The sequence below is a fragment of the Labrus bergylta genome, chromosome 22 (genome assembly GCF_963930695.1).
Source record: "Labrus bergylta chromosome 22, fLabBer1.1, whole genome shotgun sequence".
Classification (NCBI taxonomy): Eukaryota; Metazoa; Chordata; class Actinopteri; order Labriformes; family Labridae; genus Labrus; species Labrus bergylta.
In genome coordinates, this window is record NC_089216.1 from 8,997,558 (window position 1) to 9,020,930 (window position 23,373).

A 23,373-nucleotide genomic window follows, 5' to 3' on the forward strand; every position below is an offset into this window, starting at 1 on the left:
TGTGTTCAGAGTCACAATTTAAAGTACTAATGAAAGGAAATTTACCACACTGAAATGGAAAAGAAAGCTTCTGGCAGTCTGTTGCAACACTCCCCTAAGTCCTACCTCTGATGTGGCAAAATAGCCAATCATAGTGTAGGATATTGGGCGGTTCGTATATAGCACTTTTGTGTGTGGTGTTTGATGTGAGAGGAGTGGTTCAAATGAAGGTTAATCTTGAAGCGCATGCATACTGTGCTTTGTGCTGACATAGTTTTGAAGTATACAGGTCAGAGCAGCCTCTAGGTACAGATAATGAATGATAATCAAGGTTTTTTTTCATATTGATGACCTGTTCTAATAGGGGCCTTGAAACAGGAGAATTTGAATATTCCCAAATGTTTTCACTGAGGTCTATCCACTTAGCATGTATAAATTACAGATATTCAAGCATGAGTCGACATTTAAAATAAAACATAAAGCAACCACCTGAGTCACGTTTATTTTTGATCACTTTTCCAGTTGGATTAAATCAAGCAGATCCTTCTTTATGGATTCAGCCAGCGTTTTGAGTAATCTATCAAGTACTACCAAACATTTTCCTAGGGACCTGCAATCTGTGGTCAGGAGGAGTTCTCATGCAGAATTGAATACATGAAATACATAAATAAAACAAAAGCTTTCTACATAGTAATATAGAGCTTAGTGGAATAGAATATTTAGGTTTATGTTTTGCAGTACAGGAGAATCAGCCCTTCCAAGAGGACCATGTAGGTCTATTTAGTTTTTCTGTTTTACTGTATCTTTTACTAACAAGCAAATACTTTTTTTTTTTTTTGGTTTGACCAGAAAATGAGCTTTGAAAATATTGGTCACAGTAGTGTTAAGAGGCAGAAAAGCTGTGAACCGCTTTCAGGGTCCAGGTTAGGAAGCAGAGCTTGTCGCCCGGTGTCTCCTGTTCTGCAGCTTCACGTTCAGCTGTTGCTGCAGGTTTTTGATTCCCGGCTAATTCATCATGCAGATGTGCTGACCGTCTATTTACCGTAACACCAAGAACTGCTTCAGTAAGGGAATCAAATTAATTGTTTGGTTTTCATTGTGGAAATAAAATGCCGTATCATCAGGCCTTTGAATAAGCTTGCGTGCAGAGGAGAGAGGGACTCATCTTTTTGTTGCATGTTGACCCAGTAAATTCTCTTCTGACTTTCCCGTTTGTTTTAATAGATCATTGTATACACGTCTTTTATTTTTGTAGTATGATCAATGCCCCCTCCCTTTCCCCCCTCCTTCTTCTTTAACTCGAACAGTTGGGAGGCTCCTAATCAGACTGTATGATTTCAACCCTGCCGTTTTGTTTTGTACTTATGCAGTGATGACTCTGAGGGACTTTGTTTCTATATGTCACTCCTTGTGCCTGTGTGTGATGTAGAACCAGCCAGCCTGTGTTGTTCTGTCATGTTCACTCTTTTCCTTTTCTCTGTGTGTTCGTTGCCTTACCCTTGTCTTTTGCTGTGATGTTGTAGAGCTTGGGACTTATGGGAAACTAAAATATTATCACTCAATGACTGAGGAAGGTAAGCCTGAAAGTTTTCACTTAACTCGCTTGTGTCATCCCTCTTGGTTTTTTCTCCATGTTTACCATGAAGCAGCTCCTCCGAAACCATTTTTTTTTTGTATGCTTGTGAGATTTATTTTGCACAAATTTGCCTTTTAAGTTTGACAACCTCTTTGAGATTTCACTGACATAAGTGCAAATCATCGTAGCCACACCATTGTGACATTTACTTTTTCTTCTTCTCATCTTTATTTTTGGCTTCTTCTGTATTTTTTTGTGTCTGCCCAGAGAATATGTACAGACATATTTTGTGTTACTGTGTGTAGTGTTTCTATGGATTTGTATTCTATTTATTGAAAAGATTTTAAAGAAATGTCTAGCATGTTCGGTTTTGTCAAGTAGCCACTGCTTTTTTTTTGTTGTATTCTGTGTCAAATCTTAAGACGTTTAATTATCTGTGCTGGTAAAATTACACACAAACACACAGCAAACCATCCCATGCCTCACACGCAGAAAACACAAGGCACAAGGATTTCTTTTTTTTCCCTTTCTCCTTCTCCTCTTCTTTTATTCTTTGGCCCCGTTTCCCATCCGCATAGCTGAGAAATACATCATTCATGCCTCTGCGCTCACTCGGAGGTTCCACTTGCACCAGCAGCGGGTGCACAAATGTAAGACGCACGTTGCTGAATTTGGCAAACTGGGGTGACTCATCCCCCCAGTGGTTGCATAACAGGCAGCGCTGACAGGGAAAATGAGCGGCTGTATAACGACAGCAAAGGAAAAGCTGCTTTTTCTTAAAGGCTATGCGATTTCCTCATCTTTACTTAAATTGGGTGGTTCAAAAGATTTACACACCCTAAATGGACCTCCCAGGAAACACATTTTCCCCACTGCAAAGACTTACATTCAAACTGAACAAGACCAAGTTTTTCTTGATGAAGTGGTTGTCTTTCAAGCTATTGTCACACCTAAGTAAAGTCTTTCTTTGCCTTTGTTTTGTCACTCTGAATCACACTCAAAGGAACTGTGAGGTTTCTTTTTTTTGTTCACCATTAGAGCTAAAGCATCATGAAATAGCCTATCAAACTATAAAGATAAAGATAAAGATAAACTTTATTGATCCCCGTGGAGGAAATTTGTGTATTACAGCAGCTCCAGAAAACAGGGGACGGGAATATACTTATTAGAAATAAAAATATAAGTTAAAAACAGATCAAACATATTTACATCATTTAAATAAAAAAATAAAAAATACAATAATGTAAAATTACACAGTAACTTGTTCTTAAAATATATATACTCTGAGGAGAAGCAAAGTATAGCTGCATATTTTAGAGAAAAAAAAATCAAGAAACCTTCTCTGGCCAAAACTAATACAGACCAATCAGGACCTGAATTTGGAGGAGCACATACTGGCTGCTGTGTTGAAGCCAGCACTTCAACATGGCATGTTTCCTTAATGTCTGATGATGTAGTTAGGTCATTTTAAGATTTAATTCAGTGGAAATCTTACATATTGCTCCGTTAAAGCTCAAATAAGCTAGCAAGATAGCACCGCTAACCTTTGCTTAAGCTAACTCCTATTTTCCAAATTGTTTTCTTGACTAGCTGCTGTCTTAAAATTACATATATTCAATCTGATGAACATCTTGAAAATTCGATTTGGTATTTCCCCTTACAGAAGCAGTTGCTAAATCCAGGCACAATGGAGTAAAAACTAGCTAAAGTCTGCTAAGGTTTGCTAGTTCAGCATTCTAGCTTTTTGACTTGAATGGTAAACTTCATTTGGTGGATTTATGGTTTAAATTATGAATCCCTTAATAGATAAATGTGTTTGTTTGGTTAAACTAAGAAGACTTAAATGATATTAAAGAGAAGACATTATGCAGTTTGCCACCCAGCCAGAAAACTTGAATCCTTATCTTCTCCATGTCTCTGCTTGAGTAGCACCTGATCCGCCTTTGAGGGTCTGTGTAAAAACATTTTCAGGACCATAGCGCCGAAATACCTCATCAGAGTGATTTTCTTAACATTGAAGAAATTCCATTGAACACAGAATCACAAAGCCCAACCCTGCTACTTGCTAACCCACGTCGAGCTAACGATATCACACCCACATCTGATTAACAGACACACGCAATGCACACTCCCTTTACACAACCAATTAACAATGGCCACCTAAGGTGAGTGATGTTATGGCAGTGGAATTTCTGATGCTTTTTTTTTTTTTTTTTTTCTTCTTCTTTAGAAATGTCAAGTACTTGTGTGTGTGTGTGCGTGTGCTTGTGCTTGTGTCTGGGAAAGAGAGAGGCGGGGGAGGGGAAGGGCTGTGATGTGCCTTGCCAAAAAAAATAATGAAAAAAGGCAAAGTGAGGGGATGAGAGCATTTGCCAATGACAGATGAGGGAGAGAAACAGGAATGAGGGAGAAAAATGCAGCGCGAGATAGAGGGGACAGGAGGAAGGCAGGCGGTGACTCGGGGTGTTTAATGATTTTGCCAGAAGGTCGCAGACAGTTTTGACATGGTTGGGTGGAGTATGCATCTACGCGTCACTGTGTCACGCACTGACAAATCAGCTGCGCACCCTCAAAATTAAAACAAACAGAAAAAAATAATCTTTCACATTGATCGCAGTGGGCTGGTTGGGAGAAGGCAGGACACGCATGCAAAACATGACACGCACAGGAAGTCAGTGAAATTAAATATGGACACAGACAGCACCAAGGTTAATGACGCACAGGAGCTTTTAGATACATCAGACAAAGTACCTCAGGACGCCGTTTTGTTTCATACTGTTCCTACTACTAAAAACCCCAAGCCTGTGTAGCCAGCAAATATTCAAATCTAAATGGGAACATTAAAACCTGCACTACAGGATTTTTGTTTATTTATAGTCCCATTTCTTTTAATCTAAGTACTGAATTGTTGTTTGTGTGTATCGTCGGGGGATTTTGTGAAAAATCATTGTTCCCCAAGCCAGCAGTGGTCATTACAACATGAGCAGAAGCGGCTTGCGTGAGCCTGTATTTGTAATGTCAAAAGGCCACGCTGCTTATATAAACCACAAGGTCATGATGTTCAATTGATGACTGGTTTCAATCTAGGCCCCTGCGTCACAGCACAAATTTCCAGTGCGAGGTATTGATTCAATAAATGTTATCAGCAAATAAAAAACAGATTCATCTATCTCTCACAGTACTTGATTCTGTTTTTTCAGTCTCCGCACACAGCTATTTCCGACAAACAGGAGAACTTCCAATACAAACAATACACATGTAGAAAGACCAAATCAGCTGGTTCCTGTTTCAACTTCACATTTGTTATTTGTTCAACTACGATGATGCTTTCCCCAGTTCAAACTTTCATTGCTTTCAGTTCCTGGCCTCCGACATCTCTTGTGAGTTTCTGATCTGATACGAGAACCGAGCGAGAGCAGGATCGAACCTGACCTCCAGCTAGGCAGATCTCTTCACAAGAGATTCTCCCGCTGCTGGCTTTACTTCCACCAAGGACCAGGACATTGCAGAATCATCAGGATATGATATGCTATGTCATATTGACTCTCGGTGTTGTTTGAACTGCATTTTTGTGTAAACCACCACCCTGTGGTCGCTGTGCTTTGGCAACGTGACCAATTTGGGGTCAAAGGCGACAAGGAAGGAGCCACGGCGGTGTGGATGCCGGGAGACTTTAAAGATGGTGCAGGATGAAGCGCTTTGTTCTAAGTTTAACCTGTGTGGCGATTCTTTTTCAGGTAAATTCCGAGAGAAGGCATCCATCCTTCACAAGATCGCAAAAAAGAAATGCCAAGTGGAGGACAGCGAGAAGGCCAACGGAGTGGCAAGCCGTTCAGGTAAGCTTTGATTTCAAGGGAATGGCAGGCCATTTTAGCTGCATATGCTCCTTTGCTTTCTTGGTGTCTTTCTTAGCTAGCTTGAGGAGATTGATACCACTCTCCAAAGATTGTAAGGTATCAATGTTCTCAAGGGTTGGGAACCAAAATTCAATTCAAATGTAAAGGAGATAGCAAAGGCTACTAAAAATGGCAGCAAACGTCAGAACAAAAAAATCGATTTCAGTTCTGCTCAAAACTTAACGACAAAAAAGGTTTCATATCTGACAGGAAGTTTGGCCAGGACTTGTCTATGTGGCTATGCCATGCAGAAACACGACAGACTGTCTGTTTGTGTACATACAAGCTAGCATCTAGGGCTAACACAGGCACAGTGTGATAGAGAAACTGCATTAAACCTTAAAAAGCATGGCTCTACTTCAACAAGAAATATGACCTTTTGTCATGGGATTATTATTAACTGCAAATCTACTTGCATTTTGAATCTGAACAAACATTTAATGATAATAAAGAGCTATTCTTTGTATGTTGTGATTCTGCAAAAGCCCCGTAACTAAGCTTACCTAAGCCCTTCTTTGACTTTGACTTTGAATCCATAACAGCTTAATATTGGTGACCCGGTGTGATATGTCCCAATGTGTGATGGCACTGTCAAGATTCAAGATTCATGATTAACTTTATTGTCTCACATAGTGAGAAATGTGTCTTTGTACCACAAGAGGTACAACATGTAAAAAAAAAAAAAACAAGCTTCAAGTACACACGCACTCAGGTTTGCACACTGACACACACACACACACACACACACACACACACACACACACACACACACACAGTGTTGTTCCGCCCTGCTGGCTGTGATGTTTTACAGTGATACAGTTTCACTGATGACACATTTTTACAGGGACATTTCAAAAGTGTTGCATTTTGTTTTTCTAAATTACAATGTGTAGTTGTTTTGATAAACATTGTGTGTTTTGGATCCAAAAAGTCCCTGCTAATTTCCTTGGCATGTCTGATAAGGCCATGAGAGGAATTTACCGTCCTGACTTTTGAGTTCATGATTTAGCTAATACAAATTTTTAGGTATTCTCAACATTTGACCGCTTTTATGTCTTTAAAGTTTCCTGTTTCTTCTTTTAAAGAACCCAAATAGATAAGCAGGAGCAGATACAGAATGAATACAATTCAATGCTTATTCTGTCAGCCATTAGCAAGAGAGCAAATGTTCATATCTGCAAACTTTCAAACGATTCCATAAAAGTATCGTCTGATTGTTCAGAAAGGTCCGTCTGCTGTTGCTTAAATTTCATGACAAAGCAAATTAGTCCTCATATTTGACCATTTCCATTATTTCCAGCTGAAATGGTCGATAAGTATTGCATCTGATGTTAAACAAGCATGACATTATCAAGATCTGCCAAATTGATTGCAAGTGTTGTCTTCAAGCAGTATTTAAATCAATCACAGTCACTGCCAAGTGTAATTTATGTGTGGTTTTCACTTCAAAGAGCACTGGACCAAAAGGATAAACAGGAGGCCAGAGGAAACGTTTCATGGCCTCCAGGTAGTCAGAGCAGCAGAATCAAAGAGGGGCATAGATGTTTATCAACAGGGCAAAATTATGCTAACAGCGCCACATTAACATATTAGCATCTTAATCAAAATGCATGACTGGTAGCCAGCGCAGCACACTTCACTTCTCAGGCCTCAGACATCTTGGATTTAGTCTGCAGTGTCTGTACTAAAATATTTATCGTCATTAAAGTTTAATAAAATGAGGCAGGTCAGGTGATTTCTGTATCTGTAACATCACAGAATCCTTGCTAGGAGTGAGGTCATTATGTTGGTTGATTTGTGGGATCAAGTCACTTTATCCATCTGAGGATCCTTCTAATTGCCACAACCACATTTGGTTTAAAGCAATTTCCACAGCAATTATGGCTTTATCATCTGATTACATGGCTTTCAGCTCTTTGGATTTTAATAAGGGCCGTTAAATTGATGAGGGAGAATGAGAATGATAACAGCCTCAGACATGCACATGCTTGTTTATACTCAAAAATGTACTTCATTCAACAGCTCATTTTGATCAGCATATTAAATGTTGAAATGAGTCGTAGTCTTGAGTATCATTTGTCATTTTCATAGATGGTGAAATAAGAATTGATGCAACAGAATTGTTAGAGTTAAGGCAGTTAATATTGACCTGAGGGTCATTAAAGGTCACATTTTATGCAAAATACACTTCACCATGGATGTGTCCATAGTCTGTATACAAACCCCCCAATTATAAGAAACGGCTTTTCTTTCTGTCTTTCACCTGCTCAGCTTTTCAGAAAATGTGTGCTCAAACAGGCCATTTGGAGATTTTCCCTTCATGACATCACAAAGGGCAGTAACCCCTCCCCCGGGTGGGAGACACTCTCACATCTAGGTGTTTGTTCTGCCCTCTGAGTCTGCCTTCTCATCGTAAACAATTGGGCATGGTGCAAGAAAGCCAAGGCACATCCCCCTTCCAGAGAGGGGGCGTGGTCAGACACAGCTCATTTACATTTAAAGCTACAGACACAGAAACAGCCTGTTCTGAGCAAGGCTGAAATAGAGGCGTTTATAGGCATGATCAAATACAGGATCAGAGTGGATAAAGGAATGAGCACCTGCAAAGTAACTTCAGGTCTCATAAAAATGTAGAGGAGCAAAAGGCACATGTTGAAGTATTAAGTAGCGAGACATTTTTTTTACAGTCCATGTATGCAGGGGTGAAGGGGTTAACTCCCCAACGATGCAGAGGGTTTTGTCTCCCACCTTTCTCAGCGTCATTACAGCTAACAACCTCATGTCTTTCTGAAGCTTTTGTTCCTAAAAGCTTTTCACTCTCATTATTCTTCCCACAGATAAGAACCTTCCTAACAGCTCCAGCGTGGAAGTGGAAGTGACGCCACCCATGAATGGAACAGCGGGACAAGAGGGGGAAACGGTAAGAAAGCCGCGTAACACACATGCAATCGTATCACAGCAACGGAGGGGGGAAAATATCGGTTTTATACCCGGTCCAGTTAGGAATGAGAAAAAAAAAAAGAAGACATCAAAGTTGGAGAGACATTTATGAATATTTTATGCCTTTCACCTGTGTCTGTGTTCCACCTTGAGTGTGATTGATGCAAAGGTTGCGCCAGCTCTCGCACCGGTCACTGCTGCTGATAATTTCCCAGCATGCACTCCGGCGAGTTCCTCCATCTTCAGCCAGACCTGTCAAAGACCCGCCTCCTCCCACAGAGTTCTGTAATCACACTCCTCTCTCACCTGCTGCTGCACACTGCTGGGCGCTGGAAACAAACACGCTGGCACACGTGCCTCGACAAACACACACATAAACACACCGACAGTCTTGACACACGGCCAGGCAGTGTGGCTCAGTGTGGCACCTGCAGCAGTTGTGAGGGATAGCAGCGGGATGCAGTGACCTGCCGGCTGCCGGGCCAGCAGACGGCCCTGAGGCAAGAGGGCAACGAGTCAAAGTCCAAAACTTATACGGGAACTGGCCCAGGAGACGAGTGTGTCGGTCGTCCTGCTGGATTCTCACTGCTTACATCACACTTACCAAGAATAACCCAAAATGAAGCTGAACTCTTTATCTTATATTCTCAAAGGTTATATTTTTGACTTGGTCTTGAGCACTTTTTTTTTTTTATCCCTGCAAAAACTTCACTTTTAAATTCCGACTTTTTCATAATCACTTAAAAACTCCCACCGGGTTGTTTTTATTTTGAATACATCAAAGCAAATAAGTCCTTAAATTCAATTTAATGACGTGTGTAAAGTCAATCACTGGGCGCTGAAAACAAACAGTAACCAGAGAAAGAAACTCCACAAAAACACATGTGTGCACAATGTGTCCTTAGCTAAATTGTACCTGTGCAACCAATGCCTGCACAGGCTGCTCCATTTTGACTCTATGTTACGTCATAATGCAACATTTGCAAAAATTAAAAAAAGAAGAGCCTGCCTCTGTTTCCTGAGTGTGCACGCTTTGCTTCTTGGAAAGAAGAGGTGAATATAGTTTGAAGAAACCTTTAAAGGCTTTAGCAGAATAAACACTAGGCCTAAACAACAGTCACATTTTACATTTATATTGTTAAAGTGATGATTATAGGTTTTAATGCTCTGCAAATAAACTGTAATTTGATGATTAACTTTGTGGACAGAGGTCTTAACTCAACCATCAAAGCACTATAGGCATTTTAATCTGGTACAATCCCCCTCTGAATTAAAGCCCTGGCTTAATAAAACACTAAGTAAGCAGCTGAATAATTACTGAAAAAATGTGATCTTTCTGCACCAAAGGAAGAGGCACTGTGGCACCTTGACATTCAGCTTTCCTCCCAGGTAAGATACAGTATCTATAAATACAGAGCGGTGTGGGAGCATGCAGGAGGTTCTCAGAATAGACAGAACAAGAAAAGATGAGCCCTACTTCCCAACATGACCGTGTGTGTATTGATCTATTCTGCTGCACCAACTTGTTTTCAGATTGATCTCTCACTCTTTGGGTTAATAATAGACGGGAGAGATAAAAATGTCTCTCCAGAAGCTGAAAATATTCATTTCCAAAAATTGAAGGCATTGCAGCCTTCCTTAAAAAAATGTTTCAGACTGGCTTTTGTACTTAATTTTTATGAGGTGAGGGCAGAAAAACCTGATAAAAGGAAATATTAAATCTTTTCCAGAAGGTCATTCACTGAATTCGGAAGAGGTGAACCCTTATTGGCATGCCAAAGTCTCATATGCGGCTATTTTTAGGGATCTGTCCCACAGTGCACCTGTCTGTGTCAGCCAGGAAGTCGCTGGAAACAGCTCACACCTTCATAGGGCGCCCGAGGCTTGGCCTTCTAATATTTTCTTCCCTGCTGGACGCCTTGGCAACTCAGATTGGGGAATAAGGTGATAGTTAAAGTCAAATTAAAAATCTGCAGCAGACTTTTACAACTATTTCTTGGCTTCATTTTCTGCTGTACAAACCGCTTGGGAGCTGCAAGGACAGAAATGATCAAATCTTGTGATATTTTCTGTAACTGCAAGAAAGTAAAGTTTACTTTTCAATAAAAGCAACATGTGCTAGAGTGTCTGCGTACTGTACATTCATCAAGCTCTAATTTTAAAAAGGCCATTTTCGGATAAAAATGAATAACAATCATGTTCAGGGTATGACGCACAAAAAATGTCTCTGTAAAGATATAAGCAGGATTTTCTACTCTCAACACTCAAGTTGATTATTTCTGAGAGTTTCAAGCTCCTGTAATCACTTCTTTCGAGAGCATACTGGGAAACTACAGGAAATCAACGTACAGCTATTTATGACTCACCCCAACTCCTCTGTTAAAGCTAAAAGGATATGGAGAAAAAAATCACTTGTATGAAGGGTTTGTCATGGATTTAATGGAGATGAGTGACATCTCTTGGAATATCTGGTCGCTCTTCTTTTAGCTCTTTGACTGAGAATTTGATATCCAGAAGGTAAGAAAGATAAACCCATACATGAGATACTCAGACAAGACAAGATTTAAAGCACAAATAGATCAATTGTCCATGACAAAATAGTGACTAATCTAATGTGATGCTTCTGATATTTAAACAATTAAAATAAGTTTGTTCAGTTTCTGTAAGAATGTAACGTAAAGTACTGAATATGGGGAAAAACCTTCTTCTAAGGGTTTTCTTCAAAACACAAACAAATCAGATGCACGTCAGTGATTTAGCACCTTGGAATAAATGTTCATTATTGGTTTTTGTTATCAACTGCTAGTTTTACATCTTGTTCAAAAATGCTTTGGGGCTTGGCTACTTGTGATGGATAACCCCCTACCTATTCCACCTGCCAACCAGGATAGAGAAAGACCATCGTGTATCCAACCACGCATCCAAGTATGGTCCCTCCTAACGCAAAAAAGGTGTAAAAAGGAAGTTGACAAATGATTGAGTGTTGCTTCCATTTCTATCTCTGCTGTGGTATCTCCATGAACATGGCTGCACTCTGTCCAACCCAGGAAACAAAGAAGTCGGATTAACAACGCTTTTGTGCGGTCAGAAATATAAATCAAAAGCGTTGACACACACCAGGCGTCAACACACACGCCCCCTTCTGGGAAGTTGGGAAAAAAAAAAAAAAAAAAAGAAAGGAAAATGTCACGCCTCCCCTCACAGCTCTGTGGCGACAGGTAAACATCAGTGCCTTTAAGCTCTGAGTTGGCAGCGGTGCCAACTGAGGCACTGTAGGGCAGGAAGGGCCCCCGAGGGTCTGGCATTTGGAAACCAACTCGCTCTGAGTTGTGAGGCCCAGCTCTGAGGGGAACTTTGGTAGAGAAAGCAGGTAAAGGGAATGATAAATTGAGCAAAGACAGACTGGTAGTGTGCTGTGTCAGCCAAAAACAACATATCTACATAAGAGCTGCAGGGCAGACTGCAATGTCGTACAATACATCTTCTTTTACTGGAGTATAATACCAAGCTGTTGCTGCTGTTTGTATCCTACAATCAGTTACTGTACATGAAAAATCCCTCATATCTTTACATTGAGAAAATAAGCGGATTGGGTTTCCGAGCTGATCCCCCTAAAGCCTCACGTTTTTGGTTACAGCTCCTTTTCTTTTACGGAAAACAATGCAGCCATCTGGCTGTGAAGAGGAGGAGAAATCAGAATGCCGAGCATAAGTGATGCAAGCGCTGCCTTTTGTTTGGCAGCTCTGATTACCAAGGTTACCAGGCAGTGCTCACCAGCAGCGGCTGTCACAGCAGGATAGGCTCCATATGATTCATGATTTGAGCAGTAGCCATCTTTAAAGATTTCTGCTTCACCCTCTGAGCATTATTAATGATTGTATTTAGTGTGACTTGAATGATTTTCTGGAGAAAATGAACATTTAGACAGCTACATCTGTTATCAACATCTGTCCTACTTTGTGTTTTGTTTTTTACCCCGTCTGTTTTTACTTGTTATTTTACACCTTTCCTATCGTCCCCCTCAAAGGTGCAATAGACAAATTCTTGGTCATCAGTGTGTTCTGCTTAGATCTGCATGTGTCAACCTGTCTCTGCAGGTCCCCATGGCTCAAACACACCCTTTATAATTGGAAACAAAGGGACCGCAGACATCTTTCCTCTCTCAGAAGGCTCTGGTGTTTTACCATTAAAGACCATAATGGTTGACAGAGTTGGAAAAAGCTGAACAAAGTTGCGCAAGTTTATGCCACAAATGAAAAGATAACGCTTTCTTGCTGATGCCTCAGAATGTGTCATCTTCCCATGCTGCCAGCTTATTTGATGCTGATCTGCAGAGAGGTGATGCTCTTTGCCTCGCTTGGCATTCCAGTGGCAGGTCCAATCAGACCCCAAGGGGGGATGCTCTGCCTCTGTGCAGCCAGCGTCAGCAGTCAGCAGTGATGAGCCCCTGATGACTGGAGAGGCTGAGCCCTTCAGTGCCCGCTGCAATTCTCCCAAATCACAGTCATCAGGCTCCTCTGTCTTAAGGTCACGGCAGAGCAGAGACACGTGCACGTCCAGGTCCTGCCATCGTTTTCTGCAGAACCTCGGCGCTGTCTTTTTTTCTTCTTCTGAAGTGCTGGTGCTGCAAGAGTGCCTCCTTCCTCTCTGGGTTGTTGCTATGGAGAGGTGTGTCCCAATGAGACAAGTTGTCAAGTTGAAGGAGACACTTTGGATTGTTGTGAATTTTTTCCCCTTAAGGAACAAGTAAAAAGCATGACTCAACGTGTGTTTACCTCTTATCTAATCCCAGATGGTACATTAAGGGACAAGTGATGACACTGCATGAAGACACCTTAATAAGAAGGAAACAAGGGGGGAAAGGAGGAATTAATCATTCTGATGTGGTTCTATTTGTAAGCTTTATATCCTTTCCTCAGGCTGAGGACGAGGAGGAGGAGGACCAGCCTCTGAGCCTGTCCTGGCCCGAATCCAACCGCAAGCGCTTCACCTACCTCTTAATCATGCCCATCGTCCTCCCCCTGTGGCTTACGCTGCCTGATGTCAGAAAACAGGTGAGTAAGACAAAGTTTACTCTCTCACAACATTAAAACAAGACTTTAATGAGCTTTATAAGGGTGAAGTTAAAGTCATGTGTTTTTGCCTCTAAATCCACTATTCTCTCTCTCTCTCTCTCTCTCTCTCTCTCTCTTGCTTTTTCCAATCTTCTTTCAGTCTGCTAAGAAGTTCTTCCCCATCACCTTCCTGGGTGCTATCAGCTGGATTGCAGCCTTCTCCTACTTAATGGTGTGGTGGGCTCACCAGGTAACCAAACATTAAGTGGCCATATTATGTTCATATCAACTTTTACATTTTCATTCTGTGAAACCTCCTTGCTTGGGATTGGCCGATTGGTTAGCTCTGTTATAGCAACATGAGCATGTAAAGACTTCTTTGAATTTCATGATATCACAAAATCCTCCAGGTAGAAAAATCTGTCTGAAACCTGCACCTGATTGCACCAGCTCTTCAAACATAGCCGAGTCTGAATGTACCTTCTAACGTCATGACGGAGTGCTAACATTTAAGGTGTTGCACCAGTTAGGATAACACCGATGTAGGCAATGTGGGCTTTCTTTTTGTGCGAGTCCCAGGGGGGACCTTAGCTTTTTTTAGACACAATTAGGGAGGTTTCCAAGGTCAAAAGGTTGGGAACCACTGACTTGGAGGATGAGGAGGAGCAGAGGGTTTTACTGGCTGTTTAGTGTTAGCAGTGTGTTCTTTGTGTAAGATTACATCCCCTCCAAAATGTATGCCACCATAATGCTTTGGAATATTTTACATACATTTTCGTAGCTGTTTGTGGATTTACAGCGGTTAGCGGAAGCTATTTACAGTCCTTAGTGTTTTCGGAGACAATTAGACATGGAAACACTGTAACCAACCATGCAATATAAAATGACTTATCACCCCCCATTTACTTTTAAAATGAAACCATATTCGAAAATCCGACTCATAAATAATTACAGTGCAATAATCACACTCATAATAGTTACAAGAGATTGTCGGAGCTCAAGTTTTTTCACCTCTGTCACCTCCAAAGCATCACAAGGAAATTAAAAATAGCTGGAACAAAAGATTAGGTTTTTTTTCTTTTCTTCTTTTTTTTTTTTTTTTTTTTACCCCTAAGCTTAGTTTCCTTTTTTTTCCTTTCTTTTTTTTTTTTTTTGCAGGTTGGAGAGACCATTGGGATTACAGAGGAGATTATGGGCCTGACTATATTAGCAGCTGGAACCTCCATCCCTGACCTCATCACCAGTGTTATCGTGGCACGCAAGGGTCTGGGGGATATGGCGGTATCCAGCTCCGTCGGCTCAAACATCTTCGACATCACCGTTGGGTATGCCGTTTGAGCAAGATTTGAGTAATGTTGTGCAATACTTTGAAATTGTTTGTCATACTTTTGCCATGAGTAGTTTGTGTCATCCTTTAACCGTAACATTTCATGCATGAATGAGTTTCATCCATGTTGACCAATCAGAAAAGTGTTATGCTCTTGTGTGCCTGGGTTATGATCTCTCAATAGGTCAGACCTTTTAAGTGTATTGACTCAATAAAAAGTGATGTTAGAAAATTATTTCAGTCACACATATAAACCAGTTAAATACCTCCTTACTGGCACTTAAAGTTAACTAGATTGCAGCCGAGGATATGACCAAAGTCAGCTGACAGGCAGTCCGGTTTATAGCCTCGACTGTTTAAAGTTGTAATGATAAAAATAAAAGTTCTTGCAGCTGGTTTGGTAACATTTTAAAGCAAAGAAGACGAGGAGACCCTCTATTATTGACTTGTTTCCTCAAGCACTGCTTTGATGTAACAGTCTCCACATGGAACAGTGATGTCACTGACGCGTCTTTGAGCGCAGCGTTGTGCTTTTAGAGAAATACTTCAGACACAATGGTATAAGATTAGTCCTGCCGTATATATCCAGAGCATAGATTCTCATTCATAGTTCAATATAGTATTTCAGCTGATTACAAAGCACTCCACCTCACTACTGTCTCCAATGTGATAAGCCTGTATTGTGCCTGGATTACATCAGCAGAACTGTATTTGCACATTCTCTCATCTTCTTTGTGATATAATAATGGAATAAATATGGTAGTTATGTGCATAAGCATGGTCCTGGTATTACACACAGCTACACATCTGTAGATATATATATATATATAGATAGATAGATAGATAAAGATTTACACATGTATTGTGCTGATCCCTCAAATGCAGTTGTCAAACACTTGTGGAAAATAAATAAAGTATAATGAACTGTGCATGTACATGCATCCCTCGCTTGAAACTCTGGAGAGTGATAATGCTTGTTGTAATCCATACAGCACCCTCTGCTGGTGAAAGAGAACAGCTAGTGTAGTTCAATTAAACTCAAAGAAGTGATATTTGATTGGTGAATAAATCTTGTAATATCGGCGCATATCTGTGATAAAAATTAGCCGATACTAATAGTCACTTGATACGTTAATATCGGCCGATATTATCGGCTGGCCAATAAATCGGTCGGGCTCTACTAGACCAGGTAATCAAAAAAAGGTGAGACTAACAAGACACAGGGAAACAAAACTGGTGGGAAACACACAGAGGCATGAAGAAACACTAAAGACATGATTACACGATGGGAGGGGGGGGCTAAAAAATAAAACAGGAAACACTGAAAACTAAACTCAGCATTATCAACAGAAAAAGACATAACAGAGAAACTCAAGGATACCAATGACCAAATAAATAACAGGAAATCACAACAACAAGGAATAAACAAATGAAACAAGAGAAAATCATGACAGCAAGGTGTAGAGTGATTCTGTTGGACAGTGACACATTTCAGCTGCTGCTAAGTTGTACTTTTTGTAATTAGGTTCGGCTGAGTAACACTTATTGTTGATACATTTTGCTGTGTCATATTCACTTAAATGCACACTCTGCTGCACTCTGCTGAGTAATGCATCCTAAGGCTATAAAAAGCTGGTCTTCTCTGTTTACATTAGGCCGGAGTAAGCTGTCTTTGATTGTTTTATTTACATGTGTTTGTGTATCCACAGGCTGCCGTTCCCCTGGATCCTCTGGTCCTTCTTCAGCGGCATGAAGCCGGTGCAAGTCAGCTCCAACGGCCTCTTCTGTGCCATCGTGCTCCTCTTCCTAATGCTCATCTTCGTCATCATCTCCATCGCCGCCTGCAAGTGGCGCATGAGCAAGCTGCTCGGCTTCATCATGTTCATGCTGTATTTTGTCTTCCTGGTGGTCAGCGTCATGCTGGAGGACAAGGTCATCACCTGCCCCGTGTCCGTGTGAGGACCTGCGAGGACCCGCTTCCTCTCCTCTCGTCACCACCACAAACAACCACCGACACAACAATCCTTCTTGTCTGCCATCGCTCTCACCTGACCCTTGTGATCCTTTAACCCGGGAACGAAATAGGAGTATGGATTGCTGGAGGAGAGAATGATATAAAAAAATATGAAATCTGCCTTTATCTTCAGTAAGCAGACGGTGGCGGGGAGGGGTTAAATCAACAAGGACGCAAGACTTTTGACTTGGCTGGTTTAGCTTTGGCCTAGCCTGAGTGGATTTCTATTTGTTATTGTTATTTAATAGGCAGGTAAGGAGGGAGTAGTGGGTGTACCAGCCAAATATAGAAGCATTATGCATGCCATTAGTGTCACTAGATGAGCTGGAATCAAGACTACACCTGATAGGCTGAGGAGGATGACCTCCTGTGAACTTTGGGTGGGGGTGGGGGGTGGGGGGCAAGAGGTGCACTGTATAAAACTCTTAAAACAAGTGCAGTGGCTGAGCTGAGATTGAACACAAAATAACTACTGCTGTCAATAGAGTGAAAAGGAATTTGCGGATGAGGAAATGGCAGACTGTGTGGATGAAGATTTTGCTCCAAATGTGTTCTCTATCTGAAATAAAAGAGGGAAAAGACTCTCCTCTGGGCTCTGCACCTGAGCGACAAGGGACAAAACACCCTTTCTGGGCAGACAAACTTCTTCTTTCTTATTATTTCTTTCTCTTTTTTGGGGGATTTATCACATGCTCAGTCTGACTGACAAATTCAAGCTCCACCTCTTCCCTGCCGGACGTCGTTTTTTCACCGCTGAATGTCTCTTCAGAGGATTCTTTTTTTTTTTAATTTTTGGATTCATTTTCATGAAATACATAGAGGTAGCAGTAGAAGTACTGTAGCAGTATTAGATCATATAGAGTCATCTCTGCAATCTTCTCCTATTTTTATTCTTTTGCCACTGAACACACGTTCTGATTGTGCAGAACTTTCCATGCTTCACACGCACCGAGTGACAAAGCCAAGAAGAGAAAAAAAAAAATCCTAACTCAAGTTTAGCCTCTCAAAATATATGCTTGCCTTGAATATCTTTCACTGGTTTGAAAAAAAAAAGGCATGAGTTCTGTAGACTCATTGGAGTTCCATATTGAAGTCTATGTCAAAATACTACAGTTGAAAAGAACTAAACAGTGTTTAAGCGTCACGGTTGATTTAGATTAGTCATTGTGTAGTGCTTTGTTCACTGTAGAACTGGGCTCAACTCACCGGCTAGTCAAGCTCCTGGTTAGTAGTTTATGAAGTCAACTGCATGTAAAAATAGACACTTGGAGGTGAATAATACCAATCAACATTTAAGAAGTTGTAAACCAAAATGTACACTTTTTGAAAATATGTTTCATAACTTCTTAATGCAAAACCACTGCTCAGTCTCTATGTAGAAATGTCAACACGTACGGTCAATGATATCTATCAAACTTGTGCAATTTCTTTTCTAATCAAAGGTGCTTTTGTGTGCATGTGTGCAATCTGCATTTGAATCATCACACAATAACCATCTCTTATATTTAGCTATGAATAGAGGTTATACTACCAGTATTTTGCAACTAACTGCAAAAAATATATATATAAACCAATCTGTGTTTTATACTGGAAATATAAAAAAACGAAACACGATCTCTCTTTAAGCTACATAGAATGTGGAAATCACTGATTTAACAGCAATATACTGTGTGTGTCGTCCTTGCGTCTCTTTCTCCTCCCTGTCAGGATGTGATTCGACACCCCGAAAGAAAAAAAAGTGTGTGTGTGTGTGTGTGGGGAGGGGGGGGGGACCATTTCTCTGCAGCCCCTTTCTGTTAGAGCTGGCCAGAAACACCCGCTTTACCTCAACACAGCCTCTGTACAGCAGCTTAGTAGAACTGTAAAATATAAGTAAATAGATTCTCTGAATGTGTGAGGAAACATGCATGTGAGGAATTTGGGCTGGTTACCCACTGACTGTACAGCTGAGCTTAGACCAACTATATATGTTCACTTTTATGCATCCATTCAGACAGAAACACCAAGAACCCCATGGTTTTACTTTGTAAATATGTCACACCTATTTTTATTTTTTTTTTTTGCAAGAAACTTCACAGATGTATTGTATTCACTCAGAGTTTTTATCCATTTTTGTAATGGATGGAAAAGCTCAGTTATATGTTGGTGGCCCTAAAGTATCAAAGTATTACTGAGAAAACGGTACTCACAATTATTACTGAACATCTCTCTGGCATACTTTACACTGTAAACATGCTTGTTCAGGTTCTGCTATGGAAACAGGGGATTTTAAGACCAAATCACGTCCTTATCTGTAACAACAGCAGGACTTCTTGATGCATCTAAAATGCTTCTGACATGAGGTAAAGTTTGGAAATGCACAGAAAAGAGGAAACCTATGATCATTTCGTTCAACAAACACATTAGTAATTCATATGCGGTGTGCTTTTGTACGGTACATTTCCACACGCTAGATTCAAAGAGTTAATATAAGGCCGCAATGATGACTCATGTACTTTGTGAAATCCTCCTGTGAACATTCACCATTAAACTCCCTCTCACTCTCAAAGCGCCCACACGCTCTCCTTAGTGATCACACCTCGCCTCAAGTTTCTACTCGCCCTTCTCTTTGAAAGAATGAAAACATTTGTGAAATGCACTTTCTTTTTTTTTTGCTCTCCTAAAGAGATGAAGATAAGAAGATGGACCCATATTTCATGTTAGGTTGGTAAATATGAAGCCAGAGAAAGCAACCAGATGGCTTTGTAGAAGGGAGGACGCTAGCTAGCCTAGCTAATTCCAAACGCAACAAAATGTGCTTAACAGCACCTTTAAAGCTTAATATTTAAAACATGATTGTCATATGTTTAGTCAGTGCATAAACTTAAGTGTAAAAAAAGACAGATTGTGATTTTTACAAGGGTTATGTGCAGGTACAGAAGCTAAGCTAGCTAGCTGTTCCCTCTGTTTCCAGTCATTTTGAGAGCTGCGGACAACCGTTTGCTGAAGGCTCTTTATATTTATGATACAGACAGTGAAGTGGTATCTATCTACACATCTAATTCTCTGCAAGATAGCAAATAAGTGTGTTACTATGAACGTCAAATAGCTTTAATGGGTTAAAAGGTGATTATCTGAAGTTTGGCTGACCTTTGACACACACGTGAAAACTGAACATTTACACTATCATCACATACCAATCAAGTTCCCTCTAATGGTAAGAGGACGGATAAAAAGTCAACACTTAGAAAGCTGTTTAGTTAGGCATGTGAGCGTGGCAGTGGTTGAGATTACCAGGGTAAGCGACTGTGAAAGTTGACCACTAATGAACATCTTGCACTGTAAATGTTTTATTTTCTTGGTGTTAATGTAAGATTTATTTAAGGTGTACATATATACAGATAGAAATTAACCATATAATCTATACGTGTAAAAGAAATATGTCTCTTTATGTAAAAACACAAAGTATATAATAAAACAAATAAAGATGATCATTCAAATATGCAACAATGTGTGAGCAAGTTTTTACCAAAGTCTCTTTAAGCTTAAAAAAAAGTCTGATTGTTTGAAAGTCTATAAGAAAATGACATTCATTTTCACTTCATTTTTATATTAAATTTCTGAATGAGTTATTGGTCTCAATAATAGTCTTTTTCAATACTTAATGAAACACTTTCTTAGTTAAGATTAAATTAAGAGTTAATAGCAGTGTATGAAACACTTCATGTCTTAGGGTATTGGTTCCCAACGGGGGTCCAGGCCCCCCAAGGGGGGCGCCTGAGATCTCAGGGGGGTTGTGATGCTCTGTCTGCTCTGAGGTTGTCAAAATTCAATTTGCACATATTCAATAAAATCATGTTTGTTTTTTTAATTACTAGGAAATGTATACAAATGCCTTTTGGTAACAACAAGTGTTTAGGCATATTCTTAATGTTTTCAATAGCAATCAGATCTGTAATACAGAAAAAGCACTGAGTTTCATCCAAACTCAAGGGCAGTGATGAGCTTTTCTTTATTTCTCATGTAGCCTTCCTGCTTGTATGGAGACAGCGCCCTCTGGTGATCTAACCCTGAAACTTCAGAACAATAACGAGGAAACCACCTCTTCTATCCAGGACTGATCGTCCACCCACCTAAAACCGTCTTACTTCACTTTTGTCTTTCCTTGGAATTGTAACTTGACTTTTCTAAGCACTGCAAGTTTTATTTAGCCAGAACTGATACTGAACACATCATGAGTCAGACCTCTGTCTGCTCTTTGACGCCAGGTTGGTTTCTGTTTGTTGACATTCAAAGTCACGCTCTGTTTTGGATTTAGAAAGGTGATTCTGATCCATGGTTGAATGTAAGAGAGTAAATTGACATTTGGGACTTGTGTAAGATTCTTAAAGAAAAATAAACCAAACTTACATTGAGGTAAACATGCCATAAAATAAGCCTGATCCCCCATTGGGGGGAATTTTGTTGTTACAACAGCTCAAAAACATAATATATAATAATTATTGTATTTAATATATAATTAGCAAAAATAGCAAAAAGTAAAAAGATAAAATAAAAAAAAACGTATTTACATGAATAAAAGAAGAAAAATACAATAGAAATAATTTGATACTAGGCATATGTACACTTTCACTTGTGGAAAGACAGAAGAGGCAGAGTAGCTTGTTGTATTCATGATTGCCATTGCTTGGCAGACACACAAATTCCACACTGATAATTATCTTGATCAAGCAGAATTTCAAAAAATATATCTTCCTACGAATTCATGTAGCCTCTATACTGCATATTTTTTCAGAACTTTACAAAATGATGATATCGCCAATCCTTCTTTAGAAGTGTGTTTCCTTCTTCCAGTCATCCCCAGACTTTTCCCAGGGATGAAAGGTTTCTCTGGAAACTGATCCTGGATGTGTAAATCCACTGAAACAGCTCCAGTGAGTCAAAGCGAGTCATAACTTGGACAATTGATACAGTGTACATTAAACAACTTCCTTCTTGACTGTGTAAAAACAAAAATCATCAGTTTTCTCTGGGGGAGCTGCTGATTGGACCACTGTGGTTATTTGAGATTTTTCACGGCGTTTGGTGTCAAACTTTTTGATATTTTTCTGGCTTGATTTGGAAAGTATGATGGTGAGTCTACAAAATCAATTAAAAAGACTAGCTTTGTTGCTTTGCTGGAAGTTTCAGTGAATATTTTTAAATGAGTGTTGAGTGGACTGAACATTTCATTAATGATCTCAATAACAAGGAGACAATAGAAAATAGTTGTGGCGAAACAAGAACTTGAACTAAAATGATCACACAAATATTTTACTTATTTTTACCAAATTTTACCTTATTTTACAAATCTGGATTAAGTGAACATTTCAAATCGAGGGTCAGAAAATGAAAGAAGGATTATTTTTTGTGTCGCTAAATGAATGAAAACATGAGGTCATGAATTATGTTTTTCTGCAGACAGTGAATTTGACTGGAATCCATTTTGAATGAGACATCAAAACTAACTACAAGGCATGACTTTGAATTTTAAAATAAGTCTGAGAAGCTTTTCAGCTGTTTGTAATGATAAAGTTACACAAGCTGAGACTTTATTTGGCTCTCATTAATCATTTCATGTGAGGCAGGTCTTTCAAACATTACCTGCTGATCATGTTTATTTATTGTTTTATCTGTAAAATCGGTTCTTTAATTTGAGTTTTGCTGTTACTAATTATCCTGGAGTTAGAATATAGTTTGTTCTGATTTTATCATTCATAATTGATTGAGTCAAATCTCATCAACTTGACATACTATTTCCTTCCTCTCTTTCAGCCTGCTAAGATTTGTAGATACTTAAGTTAAATCAATTGGGTTTTGCTTTCTTTTATTATTTATTCGAGTTTTCACTCTCAAGTCCTCAGTGTGACTTTTGTTTTAAAGCTGTTATCGCAATTCTGATTTCCTTCTCTTTGTTGTCAGTAATTTTGTTGTTATAAATGTTTGCTAAACTTCCTCAAAGGTTGTATGAAGCATTAGTTGGGTTGGCTTCAGTCAAAAAAGAACATGAAGAGTGAAAAAGAAAGAAGTAAGGCAAGGCAACGAGACAAAATAAACACCTTTAAATAGGTATAAATGGGGGAAACATTTCGAAAGAGTGGACTCTTAAAAAGTAAAACATTACCTACAAATCTGAATTCAGCCTATACCGCTAAAATAAAATCATTATTGGCAAAATATATGTATGTAATTGAATTTAAATGATATTGGTGATGGCCAATTTGATATAAAAAAATATCTGACTAGTTTCGACCTTATAGCCTTGTTTTAGTTTTCTTTTCTTTACCCAGTGTGTGACAGACTTATAGTTATAATATCTAAGCTCACAGATCATTTTGTTACTGTCAAGAAACCCTTTAATCCTCCCATTTTTATAAACTGTTAACCTTATCCTTAACCTTAACCCCAACAAAACTGTTTTCCAGTACCAATTGTTAAAATAACATTAAACCAGTAAAATAATACTTTCATACTTTTTTCACGCTCTTACAACTTTTACCCCAGGATAGCAGAATATTGCAAACACTTCTGGTTTGCATGACATACACTGAATGAGGACTTCATAAACT

At 39.6% G+C, this 23,373-nt stretch overlaps 1 protein-coding gene across 10 annotated transcripts in view; it reads left to right on the forward strand.

Annotated features, from left to right (window-relative positions):
- The window catches only part of LOC109981606 (sodium/potassium/calcium exchanger 2), a 46,683-nt gene extending 26,408 nt beyond the window's left edge, over positions 1–20,275 (forward strand). For 6 of the 10 annotated variants that reach the window (XM_065950196.1, XM_065950198.1, XM_065950199.1 and 3 more), the window contains 7 exons: positions 1,503–1,553; positions 5,293–5,391; positions 8,289–8,371; positions 13,311–13,445; positions 13,606–13,695; positions 14,604–14,770; positions 16,482–20,275. In XM_065950196.1, coding sequence (XP_065806268.1) covers positions 1,503–1,553; positions 5,293–5,391; positions 8,289–8,371; positions 13,311–13,445; positions 13,606–13,695; positions 14,604–14,770; positions 16,482–16,731 — 875 coding nt within the window. In that variant the 3' untranslated portion in view covers positions 16,732–20,275. The remainder of the gene's footprint in view (positions 1–1,502; positions 1,554–5,292; positions 5,392–8,288; positions 8,372–13,310; positions 13,446–13,605; positions 13,696–14,603; positions 14,771–16,481) is intronic. The other 4 variants (XM_065950203.1, XM_065950204.1, XM_065950201.1 and 1 more) reach the window with 1 other exon arrangement.
- The last annotated feature ends 3,098 nt before the right edge of the window (positions 20,276–23,373 follow it).